Source organism: Rana temporaria, chromosome 1 (genome assembly GCF_905171775.1).
Source record: "Rana temporaria chromosome 1, aRanTem1.1, whole genome shotgun sequence".
NCBI lineage: Eukaryota > Metazoa > Chordata > Amphibia > Anura > Ranidae > Rana > Rana temporaria.
In genome coordinates, this window is record NC_053489.1 from 37,542,723 (window position 1) to 37,563,005 (window position 20,283).

A 20,283-nucleotide genomic window follows, 5' to 3' on the forward strand; every position below is an offset into this window, starting at 1 on the left:
TTTTGAGCAGGTGGACTACCTGCCTAGGCCTGGGATATGAGAGGGGCTTGAAGTCCTTGGTTTTGGTGGGCCTGTGCATGGTATTTTGTTGTGCCAATGTGATCCAGTCCACACTCAAATGTATTTTTAGTAATTATAGTTGATATCAGTGGCGGTTCGTCCATAGAGGGCGCTGGAGCGCCGCCCCCTCTGGCTCTCACCGCCACTGAGTGAAATAACATAGATTCCTGCATTGCACGAATCTATGTTATTTTCGCCGCTGCCGCTGTTATTCAGATGGTCGGCGCTCAATGTCCGGCCATCTGAATAACGCCAGCTGGTTGGCTGTAGGGAAATGTCTATCAAAGCCAACGGCTCTGATAGGCTTTCCCAATACAGCCCTCGGGTCCCGGAAGCTTATTCTCGGAGCGCACAGACTGTACGCCCCTTGAATAAGATGACAGGCGTCTCAGCCAATCACGTTGGCCGGTTCTGGCTACCTGTAACCTGATTGGCTGAGACGCCTGTCAGTCATCGAGGGCGGGAGAAGACATCGTGGGACGTGGATGCCTGACTCCAGTAAAGGTAAGTGCCGGGCGGGGGGGGGGGGGGGGGAAGAACGCAATTTACAGGGCACAGTGGGGACAATTGGCACAGCGGCGACCATTAAAGGGCACAGTGGCTGCGTTTAATGGCATGGCACAGTGGTGACAATGGATGGCACAGTGGCTGCGTTTAATGGCATGGCACAGTGGTGACAATGTATGGCACAGGGGCTGCGTTTAATGGCATGGCACAGTGGTGACAATGTATGGCACAGGGGCTGCGTTTAATGGCATGGCACAGTGGTGACAATGTATGGCACAGTGGCTGCGTTTAATGGCATGGCACAGTGGTGACAATGTATGGCACAGTGGCTGCGTTTAATGGCATGGCACAGTGGTGACAATGGATGGCACAGTGGTGACAATGGATGGCACAGTGGCTGCGTTTAATGGCATGGCACAGTGGTGACAATGTATGGCACAGTGGCTGCGTTTAATGGCATGGCACAGTGGTGACAATGGATGGCACAGTGACTGCGTTTAATGGCATGGCACAGTGGTGCGAATTGATGGCACAGTGGTGCGAATTGATGGCACAGTGACTGCATTTGATGGCATGGCACAGTGACTGCGTTTAATGGCATGGCACAGTGGTGCGAATTGATGGCACAGTGGCTGCATTTGATGGCATGTAACAGTGGCTGCGTTTGGGCACAGTGAGACTGCAATTTTTTTTTTCCTTTGCGCCCCCCCAAAAATTTTGAGCACCAGCCGCCACTGGTTGATATGAGTGGGACTCTCAAGATTTGGGACCCAAGTTATATGATACTGTACAATGGAAAGTTGAGATTGTTATTTTTTGTACTGTAAAACTTTAATAAAAATCATTGAAACATAAACTGGTCAGTGATTCAGTATTCTGAGCTTAGGGCAGCCTTATAACGCACCACCATTAGGCGGGTCCATGACACCTATGGCTCACAAGAAGTGGACAGAATGACATCTAGTGTCAGAAAGGACTTACTGTGGGGATGGGGAAGCATCTCTGGATTGAAGGAGAGTAATGTGTTTTTATTTTATTCTTATTAATCTAATATTTTTTTCACTTAAATTCTGCTTTAATGATGGGAATTTCTCATGGTGGTTCCCTCAGTAACACTGGCATCAAGCCATAACCTCCACACACAATGGTGACCATTACCTCTCTAAGGCAGGTATAGATGGGGCACACAAGGACTCGGAAGGGCTCCCCCGCGCTGCTTCTCATGGTGCCAAACACCTCACACAGGAAGGTGATGAAACCCAGCCAGCTCTCCACATCAGACTTGTGCAGCTCTTCTCGAACAGAGAAATCCTTCTGCAAAACACAGACAAAAACAGTTAACCGCCACCAGCCGAGACATCAGAAAGAGGAACTTCAGAGGAGGCATGCTGCGAAAAAACAGGAACTTGTGACAAGGACTTTTACTTCGGTTTAGAGCCGAAGAGCAGAAGAGGAAACCAGCAAAACCAAATGTGGTCAGTAATGTCTCTTGCGCAGAATTAGACAGTTTGACAGTTTATCTGTGTTTTGGTGACAGTTATTGCATCACACAGACATGACTTCTAAGGAACAACACCATGGAAGATGCTTCTTAACCACTTAAGCCCCGGACCAAAATGCAGCTAAAGGACCAGGCCGCTTTTTGCAACTGCGCAGTCATGCGACGTGGCTCCCAAACAAAATTGGCACCCTTTTTTTCCCCACAAATAGAGCTTTCTTTTGGTGGTATTTGATCACCCCTGCGGTTATTTTTTGCGCTATAAACAAAAATAGAGCGACAATTTTGAAAAAAAATCAATATTTTTACTTTTTGCTATAATAAATATCCCCCAAAAATATATAAAAAAAAACAATTTTTTTTCTCAGTTTAGGCCGATACGTATTCTTCTACCTATTTTTGGTAAAGAAAAAAAAAAAAATCGCAATAAGCGTTTATCGGTTGGTTTGCGCAACATTTATAGCGTTTACAAAATAGGGGATAATTTTTTTGCATTTTTATTAATTATTTTTTTTACTACTAATGGCGGCGATCAGCGATTGTTTTCGTGACTGCGACATTATGGTGGACACTTCGGACAATTTTGACACATTTTTGGGACCATTGTCATTTTTACAGCAAAAAATGCATTTAAAATGCATTGTTTATTGTGAAAATGACAATTGCAGTTTGGGAGTTAACCACAGGGGGAGCTGTTGGGGTTATGTATGACCTGAAGTGTGTTTACAACTGTAGGGGGGTGTGGCTGTAGGTGCGACATCATCGATTGTGTCCCCCTATAAAAGGGATGACACGATCGATGCAGCCGCCAAAGTGAAGAACGGGGAAACCGTGTTTACACACAGCTCTCCCCGTTCTTCAGCTCCGGGGACCGATCGCGGGACTCCAGCGGCGATCGGGTCCGCGAGTCCCGGAGCTTCGGACCGGGTCGCACCCGCGGCTGGGTACTAGTACAGGACGTACCTGTACGTGGATGTGCCCAGCCGTGCCATTCTGCCGACGTATATGTGCAGGAGGCGTTCCTTAAGTGGTTAAAGGCCTTCTATAGAAATATTGTATTCTGTTAGCCGTATGGGGTTAATCCCTGTAATGATGATAATCAATATTCCTATATTTGATGAACCCTGAACAGTTAGTGCTACATCTAAAAGGAGGCGATCTCATCGGCATCTATAGAATTCAACTTTAGTTCAAAAAAAGTTTCCAGACTTCCCGTAATTGGCGAGCAAAAATGTCTTCCTTTGTCACGCAGGAGTGACCGGTACACTTGGAACCTGGAAAGCACGCTCAGCATGCGGCCTCCTTGCGGCCTCTTACCTCGCCTGCCGTGATCGCACACATGTGGAGGACAAGGCGCGAGCTTGTACTGCTGGTGTTCAGCATATGTCAGGCAGAAGCTCAGCCTGTAATTATCAACTTTTCAACAAGTAGATGGGACAGATTTATAACCAAACAATTAGGTTAGCCAGCAGAGGAGAAGCCGGCTCACAGAGATGACTGCACCCCTGCCGAGGGGAAGCACTGACCAAAATAAGACCCGTTTAGTTTTACATTACATTAAAAAGACATATATACGAAAGCTGTGTGATATACATACATACACACACACACACACAATATATATATATATATATATATATATATATATATATATATATAATATATATATATATGTATATATGTATGTATGTATGTATGTATGTATGTATGTATATATATATATATATATATACACACACATATACATATATACATACACACACATACACACACACACACACACACACACACACACACATCTACATATATTCTACAGAATCACATTTTAGATTACTAAAGCACAGGATCACCACCCTAAAAATAAACTTTCTATTAACAGCTTGACTTTAATGTAAAAAAAATAAAAAACATTTTTTACTCACTTCTATCTGGCTTTTACTAGGCAGATTTCATAATCTGCCTAGTTCCTGGTCCTAGGTGGTTCAACTTCCTGTCCTAAGACCCCATTGCCTCCTGGGAAATGATGACACTCATTTCCCAGGAGTCTCTGGGCATTACTGTGCCTAAAAAAAATCGCCCAGCATGCACCTCTCCCTGAAACCAGGAAGAAAAAGGAACTGGGCTTTCACATGCCCACACATATGATGGATACGGCCACAACATGAGCTGGAGGATACAAGTGTTTGCAATGATTTCTGGAACAATTTTTCTGTTTATCATATGTTATGTTAATCATAATATGAGGTGATCCGCCAGTTTATTGTATATTACCAGGATGTGTTATGTGGGGGAGGGGTGGATTTCTCACTTTTCATACTGTGGATCACCTCATATAATGATAAACATAACATATGATAAACATGTCCAAGCTAGATATGTAAATAACCTGTCACTCAAAGCAAGGAGAGAGGAAAGGACTTTTTATTTAGAAAGGGTTTTATCTGGAAGTCTGTTAATTTTCACTGAACAATAAAAGAGGATTGCTCAGAGCTGGATTAACTGTGTGGCAAGACTGGGCACAGATGATAGGAAATCTTATACTCTACATTGTGACATCAAAAAAAAACATCCACTTTAAGTTTGGGGAAGGCCCTTCTGTTCCATCATGACTGTGCCGGGGCGTAAAAACCCAGCTCCATAAAGACATGATTTGAGTTTGCCATGAAAGAACTCGAGTGGCCTGCACAGAGCCCTGACCTCAAACCTACACTCCAAACTCTTGTGGAAAGCCTTCCCAGAAGAGTCAACGTTGCAGCCCCAAAGGGGGGCCAACTCTAGATTAATGTCCATGGTTTTGCAATGGGATGTCCAATGTCAAGAGTCAATGAACTTTGATCATGTGGTATATGTATAGGAAACCAACACAGACCCCTCACCTGATTTGTTAATCATTTGTGGGGCCAAGGGCTATGTAAAATTCTCGAGAACACAAGAATATTAGTAGGCTTCAAGCTTAGTATGCAAGAAATGAAGTGTCATTGTTGCCCTTATCAACCGGGCGCACATCTTATTTAATAAGGACCACTAATGTACTAAGAGATGGTGGAGAGCAACGTTGGGGCCTAAATGGTGGGATTTTCCCACCCTGATGAATAGCATTGGCTAATGCACATCAGATACTCACTCTGCCCGGACTCTTCAGAAGATAGGGATGCTGGATGAAGGCTCTGCTACCTGCCTGAAGTGCGTTCTCTACACAAAGGGTTACATTGACTCCGCACTCGTTGGTCTCATTCCAGAGACCTGTGTAATAACTTTAAATATTTACTTGTCAGCCCTACTGTGAACAGGCGCTGTGCGCTCACCCTGCGTACATCTGGCGTGCATGTGAAGCAGTCCCGGGCCGGATTGGTTTTTAGTTAGTTATTCTTGACTTCACACCTCAATCTCCACTGTTTAAACGCCTGTCATTAGCGGTATTAAACATGGCAAATGCAGGAGCCGCAGGCTCAGATAGAACGTCTTCCTATTGGTTCGGCACAGAGCGCAGAGCAGATATGAGGTCACGTCTTCCGATATTACCATCACGTCATGTCCAATGGATTTATTTATGCAGCAGAAATACTTTGGTACTTGTTCGATTCTCTGGCTGGAGAGCGCCAGTCATCCGTCAGCCAGAACACCCAATCGTTTCTTTTTCTTTAGACCTGAACAATAAGCCAGTCTGCGAGGTGCGGAATATGCGTCTAGCGGGTACAGAATAGTGACAGCTGTAGGCCCTGAGTGATGTCAGTTATTTCTAATTTCTTCTGGAAAAAATCTCACCTTATTCAGTTAAAATAATAATTATTATTATGGATGGATATCCGCATACACCGACTGCTCCTAAGCCAGCCACACGCAGATTCTGCCTAGACCAGGGGTGGGCAAACTTTTTGACTCGAGGGCCGCAATGGGTTCATATATTGGATGGAGTAGATGGACTAAATTTGTAACATTAATTGTTTAGATTAATTTAAGGTAGAAAAGCATAAAAAATGTTATTTTTACAAAACTACAACGATGGCACAGTGGCTGCATTTGATGGCATGGCACAGTGGTGACAATTGATGGCACAGTGGCTGCGTTTGATGGCATGGCACAGTGGCTGCATTTGGCATGGCACAGTGGTGACAATTGATGGCACAGTGATTGCTTTTGATGGCATGGCACAGTGGTGACAATTGATGGCACAGTGGCTGTGTTTGATGGCATGGCAGAGTGGTGACAATTGATGGCACAGTGATTGCTTTTGATGGCATGGCACAGTGGTGACAATTGATGGCACAGTGGCTGCATTTGGCATGGCACAGTGGTGACAATTGATGGCACAGTGATTGCTTTTGATGGCATGGCACAGTGGCTGCATTTGGCATGGCACAGTGGTGACAATTGATGGGCACGGTGGCTGCATTTGATGGGCACGGTCAGGCTGCATTTTTTTTTCCCATTTGCGCCCCCCCCCCCCAAAATTTGAGCACCAGCCGCCACTGCCCTTTAAGTGCATTTGAAAAACTATATAATGGGCACATATATAAAAGTGGATATTTTAAATTAGTATTTTTGGCCTCACTTACCATATCCTGCTGTTCGCGCGCTGTGTGATCACGTGACCGCCGTGTTATCTGCAGCCTCGGCCAGCTCCTTTCCTGTGTCTCCCCGTGGCAGTGATGTAGGTGGCACCTCCCTCTCAGAGGAATTCCCCAATCCCCCGGGGCGAGAGGCGGAGCGCCCGCAGCCTATCTGTGCTCACCTCGCTCCAGCCCCCTTGAAGCATAGGCTGCAAAGCCGCGGCCTCAATTTGCGGCGATCGCGGCACGAGGAGATCGCAGGTGGGGGCCGGATTAAAAGATCCGCCGGGCCGTAGTTTGCCCATTCCTGGCCTAGACTGATCTGAACTTCTCCCAACAACTTACTGCAACGAATAAGATTGGAAAGGTTACGATAGGAACTCGCGCTACATGCACTTCCTGCTTGGTAAAAACGTTGTCAGCAGGACAGGAAGTGAAGGGAAATCGCTCTACAAGAGCCCCAGAGAGTGGTACAATCATAGCAGGGCTTTGACCACTCTATCCAAGATGAAGCAATTTTCAAATTTCAGTTAAAAAAGCCCATCGATTCAGCAATAATTTTGTCATTTAAAGCCATATTACCCCTAACACCAAAGACTGAATGTATTGCAGCTTACCAATCATTAGATATGGTGGCTGCATTTGTCTTATTTTTTTTTTTTAAGTTTTTTTTCCCCCCCTCTGTTACCTACCCCGTTCAGCTCCAGAGCAATTTTTTATTTTATTTGTGGCATCCATGTGAAAATCGCAATTTTTGGCAATAAAAACACTTAAACCCGATTCAATTGAAACCTGTTGACATTAGACCTGCGTGTATGACAGCCAGTCCAGCCAGCTTCTGATGAAGGCTCATGACCGATAGGAAGTGCTAGAGAAAGCGACAGAGTAAAGCCCCGTACACACTAGCCAAATATTGGCCAGTTCAACAGAAACCAGCTGACATTTGGCTCATTTCTATGACAGCCTGTCCGGTTTCTGTTGAAGGGGAATTAGGCCCCTTTCACATGGGGCGGATCAGTAATGATCCGCCCCATGAACCTCCGTTTGCTCAGCGGGGATCGGTCCGTTGATCTCCGCTGAGCCGGCGGATGACAGGGCGGTCACAACACACTGTGCAGGGACCGCCCTGTCTTTTCTCTGCTCTCCCCTATGGGGGGATCGGATGAACACAGACTGTCTGTCCGTGTTCATCCGATCCGCAGACGGAAGGAAAAATAGGGTTTTCCTCCATCTGCAAAATCGGAGGAAGGCAGGTGAGATCGGGTGTCAGCGGATGTTCAAGTTTTTTTTTTTTTTTAACAGGAAACATTGTAACTAATGCTTCCTTCTTAGGCCCTTTTCACACTACAAAATAAATCAGTTTTAATAATCCGTATTAAAATCTGTCAGATAATGTTAAAAAACGGAAGTTATACGTCCTTTATAAAATATCATTAAAGTCTATGGGATTTTTTTATGTTCCGTAAAGATCCGTAATAGTCCGTTATAACGTACAGACGTTAGTTATAACGGAATATGTGACGGGTCTTGCACTATTTTTTGTCCATTTTTTGTCCGTTGCAAGTAACGGATATATTAACGTCCGTTATAATTTAACATTGAAGTCTATGGCGCACGGACGTTAGTAAATGTCTCCGTAAATGTCCGTTATGTTAACGGACGTTAATTTTACTGAGCATGCTCAGTAAAGACTTCTGGAGCTGGACTCAAAGAAAGGGTTAAATGGTTGTTATTAACGGACGTTAGAAAGGAATGATATAACGGATGTATACGGATATATACGGATAAACATTATCCGTTTTCAATAAAGGAAGAATGGTAAAATATTTATCCGTATGTATCCGTTATTAAACGTCCGTTAATAGGTGTAATAACAGTAGTAACGGATATTATAAAACGGACATACAATCCATAGTGTGAAAGAAGCCTTAGATCAAAGGTATAAACTTCTGTATGTAAAGAAAAAATCCAGTCTGCCAAGTTTGTAACAACATGAAACATTGTAACCAACTTCCTTCTTAGAGCAAACTTCTGCGTAAATGCAGGAAGTTTAACCACTTAAAGTCCAAATCTTTTTCTGACACTTGTTTACTTAAAAGTTAAAATCAATATTTTTTTGCTAGAAAATTACTTGGAACCCTCAAACATTATATGCGTAGTGCCTATGTACTTTACAGTACTGGTGCTAGTCAAATTTAAGTACAGATCAGAGTGTAGTTAAACTCTGATCCAGATTGTTAGTAGCAAATTGCGGTCTCTGTCTCAGCTTGGCTGTGCTGTGGGTCATTCTGCTGTACTGGGGTGTTCTTCCAGCCCCGGTACTGCAGGTGGCAGCAGTGGAGTCAAGGTTTGGGTGCTCTTCCCAGCAGCCAATTATGAGGGTTTGTCCTCGCTGTGCATGCTGGGGAGGGGTATTTATGAGACAGACGCCATTGGTTCTGGGTCTTCTTCGTCCAGTGTGGCACCCACCTTTAAGGTGGCCACATCACGGCGCCCCGGCGTTATGGCCTACCTGGCCGGGGCGTGCGTGCCACGCGGTGTTACTGGTTTCGGGACCATGTTGGCCCGGAGCATCTGAACCAGCAATGGGGATCCAGTGAGCGACTGGGTCCCCTCTTTTGAAGATCCCAAGCTGGGTGCTGTTCAGTGGGGAGTCGGTCTGAGGAGCGCCATTAAGAGGCTGGCGGTCCAATAGGGCTTGGACGAAACCACCGGGGATCACAGGTAGCCGGACACTGCGGGACTGATCACCTGTCAGTCGGTACCTGGGCGACAAGTTGAAGGAGATCCAGACGTAACTCAAGTAAGGAGGCATATCTCCAATAATCTAACCCAGAGGGGACCTGTGGCAGAGGTATCTTCTGAGGCTCATTGAAAGGGGTCTGTGGCAGAGACATTCTCCCAAGTTCAAGTTCACCAAGGAGGGTCTGTGGAAGAGACTTATTCCTATCATTGTCCGAGTGATACTCCGGCTGCCAGGTCAGTGAGAGGGGCCTGTCCGGGTACACTAAACCCACTCCGGCAGGGGTGGCGAAGAGAAGTGTTACGTTTGGGAGCAGGACTGTTTCCTATGATTACGCCTGAATCTGCTATTCTTCCTCATTTCAATTTTACTTTCCTCACCACAAGTTTGTTTTTACCCGGCTGGGCAATAAAGAGCATCACTCAACCCTAGAGAATTCGGAGGAGCCGCGAGGTAACACGCCACCCAAAAATCCAGCAGCTCCAATGGGGGTAATGCTACATATATTTTAGCAGAGACCCTAGGGAATAAAATGCCAATTGCTGCAATATTTTATGTCGCACTCTATTTGCCCAGCGGTCTTTCAAATGCAATTTTTGGGGGAAAAAATACACTTTAATGAATAAAAAAAACAGTAAAGTTAGCCCAATTTTTTTTTGTTTTAATATGAAAGATGTTATGCCGCAAGAATCATGATCCATCTCCCAAGCAAAAAAATAGCGATTCTCATTTTAGCCAGAATCGTGCAGCTCTTAGGGCAGTGTTTCTCAATTCCAGTCCTCAGGCCCCCCCAACAGGTCAGGTTTTCAGGATTTCCATTATTTTGCACAGGTGATTTGATCAGTTTCACTGCCTTAGTAATCACCACAGCCTTTTCATCTGAGGGAAATCCTGAAAACCTGACCTGTTGGGCGGGCCTGAGGACTGGAATTGAGAAACACTGTCTTAGGGGAATGACTGAAAAAGGTCTGCAATCGTCATAGTTTTAATTGACCGAATATGAATTGTATTTTAGTTTAGTTTTCATCACTAAAAACTTGCAGCTGACGAATGCAACTATGAGGAATATATATTTTTTATAATTAAAAGGAGAAGTACAGCCAAATCTCGTTTGGCTGTACTCCTCCTGTGGATGACAGGAGTTCATTCTGCACTCGTGACCCATTTTCAACAGACAGCGGGCTGATGGCACAGAGTCGGGATCTGCCCACATTCCTGGACCGCCACCGGCTCAGCTTCTCAGCGCGGTGTTGAGAGCCTGAGCCGGATGCTCCCGCCCATCCACAGCCCAGTGCTCCTGTGAGCGAGGAGGGGGCAGAGCAGAGAGCGGTGACCGACAGTCAGCAGCTCTCGGGGAGCTTTTGAGAACCGATTGATCAGCAGTGTTAGATGGCTCAGTTCTCAGTGTTAGAGCCGGTGATGGATGGGTGCAGCATCAGACCGATGCGGCATTCACCTAGGTAAGTGTAGATCTGCAAAAACCCCATACCCCTCTTTTAACACTGCAACCATGGCTTCCTCTATAAATACAATAGAGTAAGCATAGCCACCCAGGGACAGGACATGTGTTATTCACAGGATAACCAGGTGAAAATAAAGGGGAGGAGAAAAAGCATGAACAAAATAAATGTGGTCATCTCATATAAGAACATAAAATCTGCCATATAGTAAACTTGCTTTTGAGTTTCGGTGTGCTTTAGTCTACTGTATACCTCAACATGGATAATAGGGGCCTGCTTATGTATGTTGGCTCTCCCGTATGGAAGCTTGGCGTTGTAGAGTGAAAGATGACACGCAGCAGTCCTGGAGATAACGCAGCTCAGGATCATTAGCCTTGGGGTGGAAAAAGTGGCAATGTCTTGATAATGAAGTGAAGGGAGGAAAGAAATGGAGTGTGATCTCAGATAACATTCCTGAGGAAGTGGCAGTGGGATGGAGTGATAGGACTGTGGAGAGGGAAGGAATGCAGTCTGGAGGAGGAGATAATCACTGGATGGGGGAAGAAAAGGGAGCCAGACAATTCTATATCAGAGCTGCAAGCCTGGGCAAAGAGATATCGTCCCATGAGCTGCCAAGGACTACATGCCCCAGCATGCACTTTCTAAAGATGGCTACAAGCATCAAAGGGTAGCCCAGACAAGATCTGACCAACCAAAGACATCTTTCCATCCCGTTTTTTGACAGCAGTGCATTGTGGCAACGTGCATGCTATCACAATGCGCATTAATGCACATTACTTGCATTAGTGCATTATAGCGCCTTTCCTTTATAAAAAGACAACCCGACACAGTACCCGACACATGGGTCGAAATGTCAAAATTATTTTCTTTCGAAAATCTAAGAATTTTCATTTGTATTTCGCACCATTAGTGGGCTGCAGCAACAGCAGATTTTCGTGTGGCCATCAAATTTTAATAACCAGACATGATGGAAATTTTTTTGAAAAACAAACAATTTTCTAAATCGTATCGAAAATCGAGAATCGAAATGTAAATCGAAAAAGAAATGCGCATGTGCAAGAAAAGAGAATTCCAGGAAAGAAAAGAAGATTCCCAGACACGAAAATTATTTTCTGTAGCAACAGGAGGTTGAAATGAAGGCTTGGTTGGTCGAATTTTGAAATCAACGGTGGCACCATCGAATCACAAAACGCACAAACTTTGATTTTCAAAAGAAAATTCTTTCGAAATTCGACCATGTATGGCCTGCCCAAAGCAACGCAAAAGTGTTGCAGCACACACCCATGCATAATGTACTACTGTAGTTTGTGATGCGCTGTGTTGCCAAGCCGGACAGGTAGTAAGGGGGAATCTAACAGGGTCCCGGAAAACCCTACAGTGGTTTACATGGAAAAAGGATGAACGCACACTGCTGAATAGGAGATCCAAAAGCTTACTGTACCAATCCATAGGTAAAAACATCACAGCCATAAAGACCAGAGCAACCGTTGACGTGTTTCACGCTGAAGAGCGCTTAGTCATTAAGAAGCGTGTCAGCAGTTTCTCTGGTCTTTGTATGGCTGTGATGTTTTTACCTATGGATTGATAAAATAAAGATTTTGGATCTCCCATTCAGTAGCGTGCGGTCACCCATTCTTTTCATTGCAAGTCTTCATGGTTGTGAACCGGACGAGCACATTCTGGTGGGAGAAGATCAGGGGGCTAGTACTGAGGTGGACCGATCTGGAGTGGTGTAGACTTCGTCTTATACCCCCCCCCCCCCCCCCTGAGGTTATAATCCTAGCCAAGACTATCCAAAAAAAGTTGTGACAGGGTATATACAGTATACATTTCCCTAAAGTGTAGACGAATCGTGCTGAATGACTGCACCTTCCATCCCAGCTGTTTCATATCTTAGAGGACATCTGTCAGCCTCCATGTCCTTCGAGGTCCAAGCACTCATCCATATATCACAGAACCAGGAGGTGCTTGTTGTCATTTCTCCCCACCATTTTCACAGCAGGGTAGATCTTCCATGAAAGAGAAGGTGTTCAATCATGTGTTTCATTTACCAGCCATAGCGCAGTGATGAAGGAGGCCGAAATGGCGGAACAGACAGACCACAGATCCCCCTGGCCTCGCAGTTTTCTTAAAAAGACATTGTCACCCTGCCTTTCATGGTACAGTGACAGTGTCCGTATAAAGACTATATCCAACTACTTAAAGGGGTTGTAAAAGGTCAGCTATTATTTATTTTTTTAAAACAAACATATCATACTTACCTCCACTGTGCAGTTAGTTTTGCACAGAGTGGCCCCGAACGTCCTCTTATAGGGTCCCACTGCGGCTCTCGCGGCTCCTCCCCACAAGAGCTAACCCCCTCTGGGAAGCCATCTCCTGAGGGTGGTTAGCTTGCGGGCACGCTCCCATGCGATACAATCAGCGTCCATAGCCACCAACTGAATGACTCGGCTCCGCCCCTGGCGGCCGCATCATTGGATTTGATTGACAGCAGCAGGAGCCGATGGCTGCGCTGCTATCAATCTATCCAATAAAGATCCGACAAGACCTGGGGAAAGCAATGTGGGATCGCGCCCACGAAGATTCGTGGCTCAGGCAAGTAAAACGGGGGCTCGGGGGAGGCGGTGACTGCAATGTGTTTTTTCACCTTAATGTATAGGATGTATTAAGGTGAAAAAACACAAAGGTTTACAACCCCTTTGATACCCACCTTCACCACTACGAAACAACTGGTATTTCTAGGTATGGGAAAGCAGGTGACCTCTTTCCTTCCAGTAGACAATTACTAGGCCCAAGCACATGACAGAAGGAGTGATGACACCACTACCCATGAACTTCGACTTCAGCTGTTATTTTGATGGAGCCCAGGGGCAAGTAAGCAATTGCGCTATGGTTACACAGGCGCAATTGCTTCTTGAATCCACCCCAGTGTCATTATCCTGGCCATATGGTTTTGGATATCAGTTGATTAGAAGCCTTCCAACTTCAAAGACAAGGTTAAATTTAGAGATCTAAACAGTTCTGTGGTTTTTACGTTCAGTGGAGTGCTTCTTTAAAAAGGATCTGACCTTGTCCTCCAGGGTTACACTAAGAGTCTTGCCTCTGTGACACCAGCCCAGCAGTGTTGCTAGCGAGCAAGCCTACTGCTTTATTCCTGGGCACCCCTCCTGGAAGCTCCGAATAGCTTGCATAGTTGTCTGCTATCCGATAGCCCTTTCCTGGTGACACAGACAAAAATGCACTTGTGAAGAATTTGTTATGGGGTCTCAGTATTGGAACTGCGTTACTATGTGTGAACCGCTGACCCAAGCCTTAGTGTCAGTGTTTGTGTGTACATCCAACGCGGCGCGCACTGTCACAACACACAAGTGTTATTTTTCCGAAGCAACATTATCACCTCCTGCAGAAATCAGCCATTCGCTTTCGCCCTCAAGATAGCTAAAACTTCTGGAAGTACATGTGTCCCCTGCTACTTTCCCTCAATCCAATAATGGGTTTTAATAAGTTTTAACAGAGTCAGTGGATTTTTTACTAATACTAATCAGGAAACTATATGCCACCAAAATAATATTGGAACTTTACCACTACAACACCCAGGTCTACAAGATGCTACTGCATTGGCAGAAGGCGTCATCTTGCCTGAATTACTGCGATTGGGGGGAGCTAGGATAGGGAGGAACATGGGGGTCCAGGCTAACATACAGCAATAGTGATGGGACATCCAAAGATTCCTAAACTGACTAGGGTGGGTTCAGTGGAAGGACTGGAAATACCCAATATACTATAGCCTAGTGATCCTTAATATCTTTTCAGTCAAGTCACCCCTTAAAGGGGTTGTAAACCCTCCAGTTTTTTCACCTTAATGCACCCTGACAATTACCGACGTCCCAGCCCCCCCATTTTAATTACCCGAGCCCTGGAATGTTCCATGCCGAGGACACGCTGCATCTTAGTCCGGGGTTCTCAGCTCTTGATTGGATAGACTGATTGCAGCGCAGCCGCTGGCTTCCATCCACACGCCAGCTTGTATACATTTTTTGGGCAATTTTTAGGCATTTTGCCAAGGCACTCTTCGAGAAACCTCAAGGCACCCTGGTTGAAAAAGGCTGCTATAGCTTATAGCAGCCTTTCTCAACCAAGGTTCCATGGAAGCCTAGGGATCCACCAGAGGTTGCCAAGGGATTCCCTGAGCAAGGGGCAATGTCTGCCTCTCGGATTTCCATTGACAGTGATCTTTTTAACTATATGTAAGAAGGGGATTCTTCCCACTAGCCACAAACGTCAGCCGTATTCTTCCCAATGCCACACCACTAATGTTCAGTAAGCTGTAGATTGAGCAACTATTACCAGGTGTTCCCTTGGAAATTTATTTCAAGGGTTCCTTGAAGATAAAAAGGTTGAGAAATGCTGGCCTATACTAAATGCTGTTCCTATATTACTGACAGCAAGGGCGGTTTCAAGAATGGGTTACACAAAAATATTCCTTAGATGGAAAGCAGAAGTATTTTATCTATTACTATAGTGGAAAAAAGATCTCACAATATCCTACTGTCCAAGTCAGGGTTTCTCAACCAAGGTTCCATGGAACCCTAGGGTTCCTCCAGGGGTTGCTTAGGGTTCCCTGAGCAATTCCTCCCTCTCAGAAAAACTCCCACTAAAACCATTGATTCTTTATAGCCATCTGTAAGAGGGTAATTCTTCCCAATAACCACAAGTGCACGGTAGCCACAGAGAGTCACCCGCCTGGCATGGGGACCATTTACAAATTGCCTTACTCGCCTCTCCAGCTTGGCCGATCAGAGAATGCTTTGCATTCTTATGTAAAGGACTCTGATGTAAAAGGGTGAAGGGGGCGGCCAGTAACGAGGACTTTAATGTGTAAAAAGGGGGGCAGAGGGTTAGGGATGAGGACTTTGATGTGAAGCGGGAGGGGGGTTACTGGGTTACGGAAAACTAATGCGTGAAAAAGGGGGGGCAGGGGGTTGGGGCTGAGGATTCTGATGTGAAGAGGGAGGGGGAGGCTCCAAAATGAAGGGGGCGGTGGGGGTTACAGAGGAATCTCAATCTAATGTGTGAAAAGAGGGGCAGAGGGTTGGGGCTGAGGATTCTGATGTAAAGGCTGAGAAGGGCTCCAAAATGAAGGGGGTGGGGGTTACCGATAGGGCCGAAACAACTAATCGATTAATCGACAACTAATCGATTATGACATTTATTGATTACAATTTTCATAATCGAATAATCGGCCAGTATCATAATGGGGTTAAAAAAACTAAAATTAGCCCTTTATAGTACAAAAAAAGCAAATCTCTACTGTAAATATTACTTTGACTGTCCCACAGTAAAAAAATGAACCCCTTACAGTAGCAATAATTTGCTCTTTTTGTACTTATTTTTGTTTTTTTTACCCCATTATGTTACTAAACATCTCAGGCCGGGGTCACACCTCTGTTTTTTGGTGCTTTTTGTAGAAACACACTACAGTTCATTTACATGTTTTCCTATGGGACACGTTCACATCCATGATTTTTTTTCAGCTGTTGCGTATTTGGAAAGGGCAAGGACTTAACGCAAAATATTTTTTTTTAATTCAATATACTTCAATGGAGAAGCTGCAAAAAATCATGTAATGTGTTTGTGGCAATTTGTGTTTTGTAATCTGCCCAACAACAAATTAACCCCAAAAAAATTAAAAATGCTATTTTTTTTAAGGCTATAATCTGATTAATTGAAACAATAATCGGGCAACTAATCGATTATGAAAATAATCGTTAGTTGCAGCCCGAAGACTCTAATGTGTAAAAAGGGGGGCAGAGGGTTGGGGCTGAGGACTGACGTGAAGGGGAGGGGGTGGCTTCCAAAATGAAGGGGGGGTGGGGCTTACTGAGGAATCTAATGTGTAAAAAGGGGGGCAGGGGCTGAGGACACTGATGTGTGGGGGGGGCTCCAAAATGAAAAGGGGGTGGGGCTAAGGACTATAATGTGTGAAAAGGGGGGCAGAGGGTTGGGGCTGAGGATTCTGATGTGAAGGGGGAGGGGGGCTCCACAAATGAAGGGGGGGTGGGGGTTAGCGAGGACTATAATGTGTGAAAAAGGGGGCAGGGGGTTGGGCCTGAGGACTCAGATGTGAAGAAAATGGACTTCAAAATTAAGGGGATGGGGATATACTGAGGACTCTAATGAGTAAAAAGGGGGGCAGGGGGTTGAGGCCAAGGACTCAAAAAAAGAAAGGGATATGAGGTCTGTGTGGAAGTTCGAGAAGGGGAAAGTAAGAAAAAAAAAAAAAAAGATATGGGGGGTAGTTCAGGGAAGAGGGAGCTGAAGTTCTCCTTTAAATAATTATAATGGCTGATCGGTTCACTTTAAACTGGCGTGTTTTGATTTGGCATTTCAGCTCCTGCTGCCGTGTAAACAGAGACTAATGAGGCGAATTTGTAGCACAAGAAAAACAAACATGGGTGTTTGATGCTGCTGTGCAGTTCCTGGCAATGAGCGGCGCAGACTAGATCAGATAGGTGGGTACGCCGGCTGCCAGTCATAGGACCTTATCACCGCTGTCTTCCTCTCCAGACGCCAACACTATTCTTGGCATATCCTGAAGTGCCCGGCACTTCCTAAGCCTCTGCTGTCCACAATGGAATGGGAGACTCTTCCTTTCTCTCAGGGAAGGGCCTCATTCCGAATGGGACTGTCTTCTTAGACTTCAAAGGGAATATGTTCCTGTGCAAACGGCATCCAAGCTGGGGGAACGCACGCAAAGATGACCCGTGACCTCTGCCGCTGGATTTATCTAAACAGACATCATCATTGCCAGGATTCTGGACGTTGAGCAAGAGTGGAAAAGGACAAAAAAAAAAAAAAAAAGGATATGAGATGAACATTTGATTTTTATCGATTGTGATTTGTCCTGGCCAAGTGTTAGCACTGCATAGGATTATAGATTTTTAATTGCCTTTTAGTCTTATAAGAGATGTAAACCCAATTGCTAAAATCTCACCTAAATCTATAACTAATGTCATTAGAAAAGTTGATTGCAATCCTTTAATCTGCACCTGTCATTAAAATAATCCCTGGTGATCCTGCCGTGAAGGTCCTACCTTTTCTGCTATAGGGTGACAATCTTATGTTCCTGTCAATCAGATGTGCTCCTGCATTGTCACCTTGTCACATAGGCTTCAGGTGGCCATTTCTGTTTCAATGTATTTACTGGTTTTAAGCCACAATGTAAGAAATCAAAAGCAAGCATAAAGGTCGCCCTCGCAGGGGCTAAATAATGATCAGCAATTTTAGAAGAATCCAAGAGAAATACAAACATAATCATAGTTAAACCTTCTAGCGATTGGGATGATATTGAAGGATAATCAACCCCTACCCGACCAGCCACCGCAGTTGTACTGCGGCAGGTTGGCTCCCCTGGGCGAACCGATATATCTGTATGTCGGTTCACCTTTTGACCACTGGGGGGCGCACGCTCGCAGCCGATGCAAGTGCCTGGCGGCGTGATGACCGCCGGGCACCGGCGATCGCTCGTGACAGAGCGAGAACCGGGATCTGTGTGTGTGTAAACATACAGATTCCGGGTTCTCTCAGGGGAGAGAAGACTGATACTACTAAGTATGAACACCGATCTCTCTCTCCTCTTAGTCAGTCCCATCCCCCTCACAGTTAGAACACACCTGGGGGAACACAGTTAACCCATTGACTGCCCCCTAGTGTTAACCCCTTCCCTGCCAGTGACATTTATACAGTAAATTGGTGCATTTTTATAGCACTGATCGCTGTATAATTGTCACTGGTCCCAAAAATGTGTCAAAAGTGTCCGATCAGTCTGCCACAATATCGCAGTCCCAATTAAAAAAGAAAAATCGCAGATCACTGCCATTACTAGTAAAAAAAATAAAAATAAAAAATGCTGTAAAGCTACACCCTATTTTGTAGACTCTATAACTTTTGCGCAAACCTATCAAAACGCTTATTGCTATTTTTTTTTACCAAGAATATGTAGAAGAATACGTATCGGCCTAAACTGAGGACATTTTTGTTTCTCTTTAAATTTGGGATATTTATTATAGCAAAAGTAAAAGATAGTGTTTTTTTCTAAATTGTCGCTCCTTTTTTGTTTATAGCGCAAAAAATAAAATCTGGGGAAGTGATCAAATACCACCAAAAGAAAGCTCTATTTGTGGGGAAAAAAGGACGCAAATTTTGGTTGAGTACAATGTCACAGAACCACGCAATTGTCAGTTAAAACGAGGCAGTGCCGAATCGCAAAAAAAAATGGCCTGGTCATTGAGCAGCCAAATCTTCCTGGGCTGAAGTGATTAAGTAGAATTTGTGCAGGGAACAAAAAAAAAAATGTGTGGGGGTCCCCCCCAAAATTCCATTACCAGGCCCTTCAGATCTGGTATGGATATTAATGGGAACCCTGCACCAAATTTTAAAAAGAAAATGGCATGGGGGGGGGGGGTGTCCCCCTTAAAATCTATACTTCAGGTCTGGTATGGATTTTAAGGGGAACCCGCATCAAATAAAAAAAAAAATGGCGTGGGGTTCCTCCAAAAATCCATACCAGACCTGAAGGGCCTGGTAATGGGATTTTGGGGGGACCCCCACGCATTTTTTTTTTTAAAAACGTTGGTTCCCTGCACAAAATGTAATCTTTGTTTTGGAATATCCACTAAGTAGACTACGCCCTTAGGGGCGCCTTGATGTATCCTTGCTCGTGCAACCCCCCACCTTTTTTCTTCCTCTGCTTCTCTTTCTCTCTTTCCATCTTTGCCCGCTTTCACTACTTTCTTTGAAAAAAGGAAAATAGAAATGGCTGGATCATTTGGGCCCTGGTGCCTATTTCTCACCCATGTCAATACAGAGTAGGATGAATAGAGACGGCCTGTTGGGGCCACATTATGGAGAAAAGAGGGACCCATGGTGGCTCACATGTTTGGGCCCTAACGGCCTTCCTCAGAAGACACAAGCCCACCAGGGACTCACTAGTGACAGGGGCCAAGTATAACATTATGACACCATGTATTAACTGTCTATATCTTTATCCCTATGTTGATTTTGTTGACTTTGTTGTGATGATTGTTTATGTTGTGGTCCGGACGGACCGACTTCTCTGTTTATAAATAACAAAAAAAAAATGTAATCTTTGAAGGAAAAAAAGTAATTTCAAATTACTCGCGGCTATTAGTGAATTGTCGGGTCCTGGCAATACAGATTAAAGTCATTAAAAAAAATAGCAGGGGTTCCCCTTAATATTCATTCCAGACCCAGAGGGCCTGGTATTGGACTGGGGGGGGGGGGGGGCTGCTGTTTTTTTCAATGACTTCTCTGTATTGCCAGGACCCGACAATTCATTAATAGCCACGAGTAGTTTTAACTACTTTCCGACCTGCCGCCGTCGTTTTACGGCGGCAGGTTGGCTCCCCTGCGCGAGAGCCCGTAGCTCTACGTCGGCTCTCTCGC

At 44.9% G+C, this 20,283-nt stretch overlaps 1 protein-coding gene across 2 annotated transcripts in view; it reads right to left on the minus strand.

Annotated features, from left to right (window-relative positions):
* Positions 1-20,283, minus strand: part of CTIF (cap binding complex dependent translation initiation factor) — a 291,102-nt gene that overhangs the window by 11,206 nt on the left and 259,613 nt on the right. For both annotated transcript variants that reach the window (XM_040336576.1, XM_040336587.1), the window contains exon 11: positions 1,726-1,881. In XM_040336576.1, the coding sequence (XP_040192510.1) occupies positions 1,726-1,881 (156 nt within the window). The remainder of the gene's footprint in view (positions 1-1,725; positions 1,882-20,283) is intronic.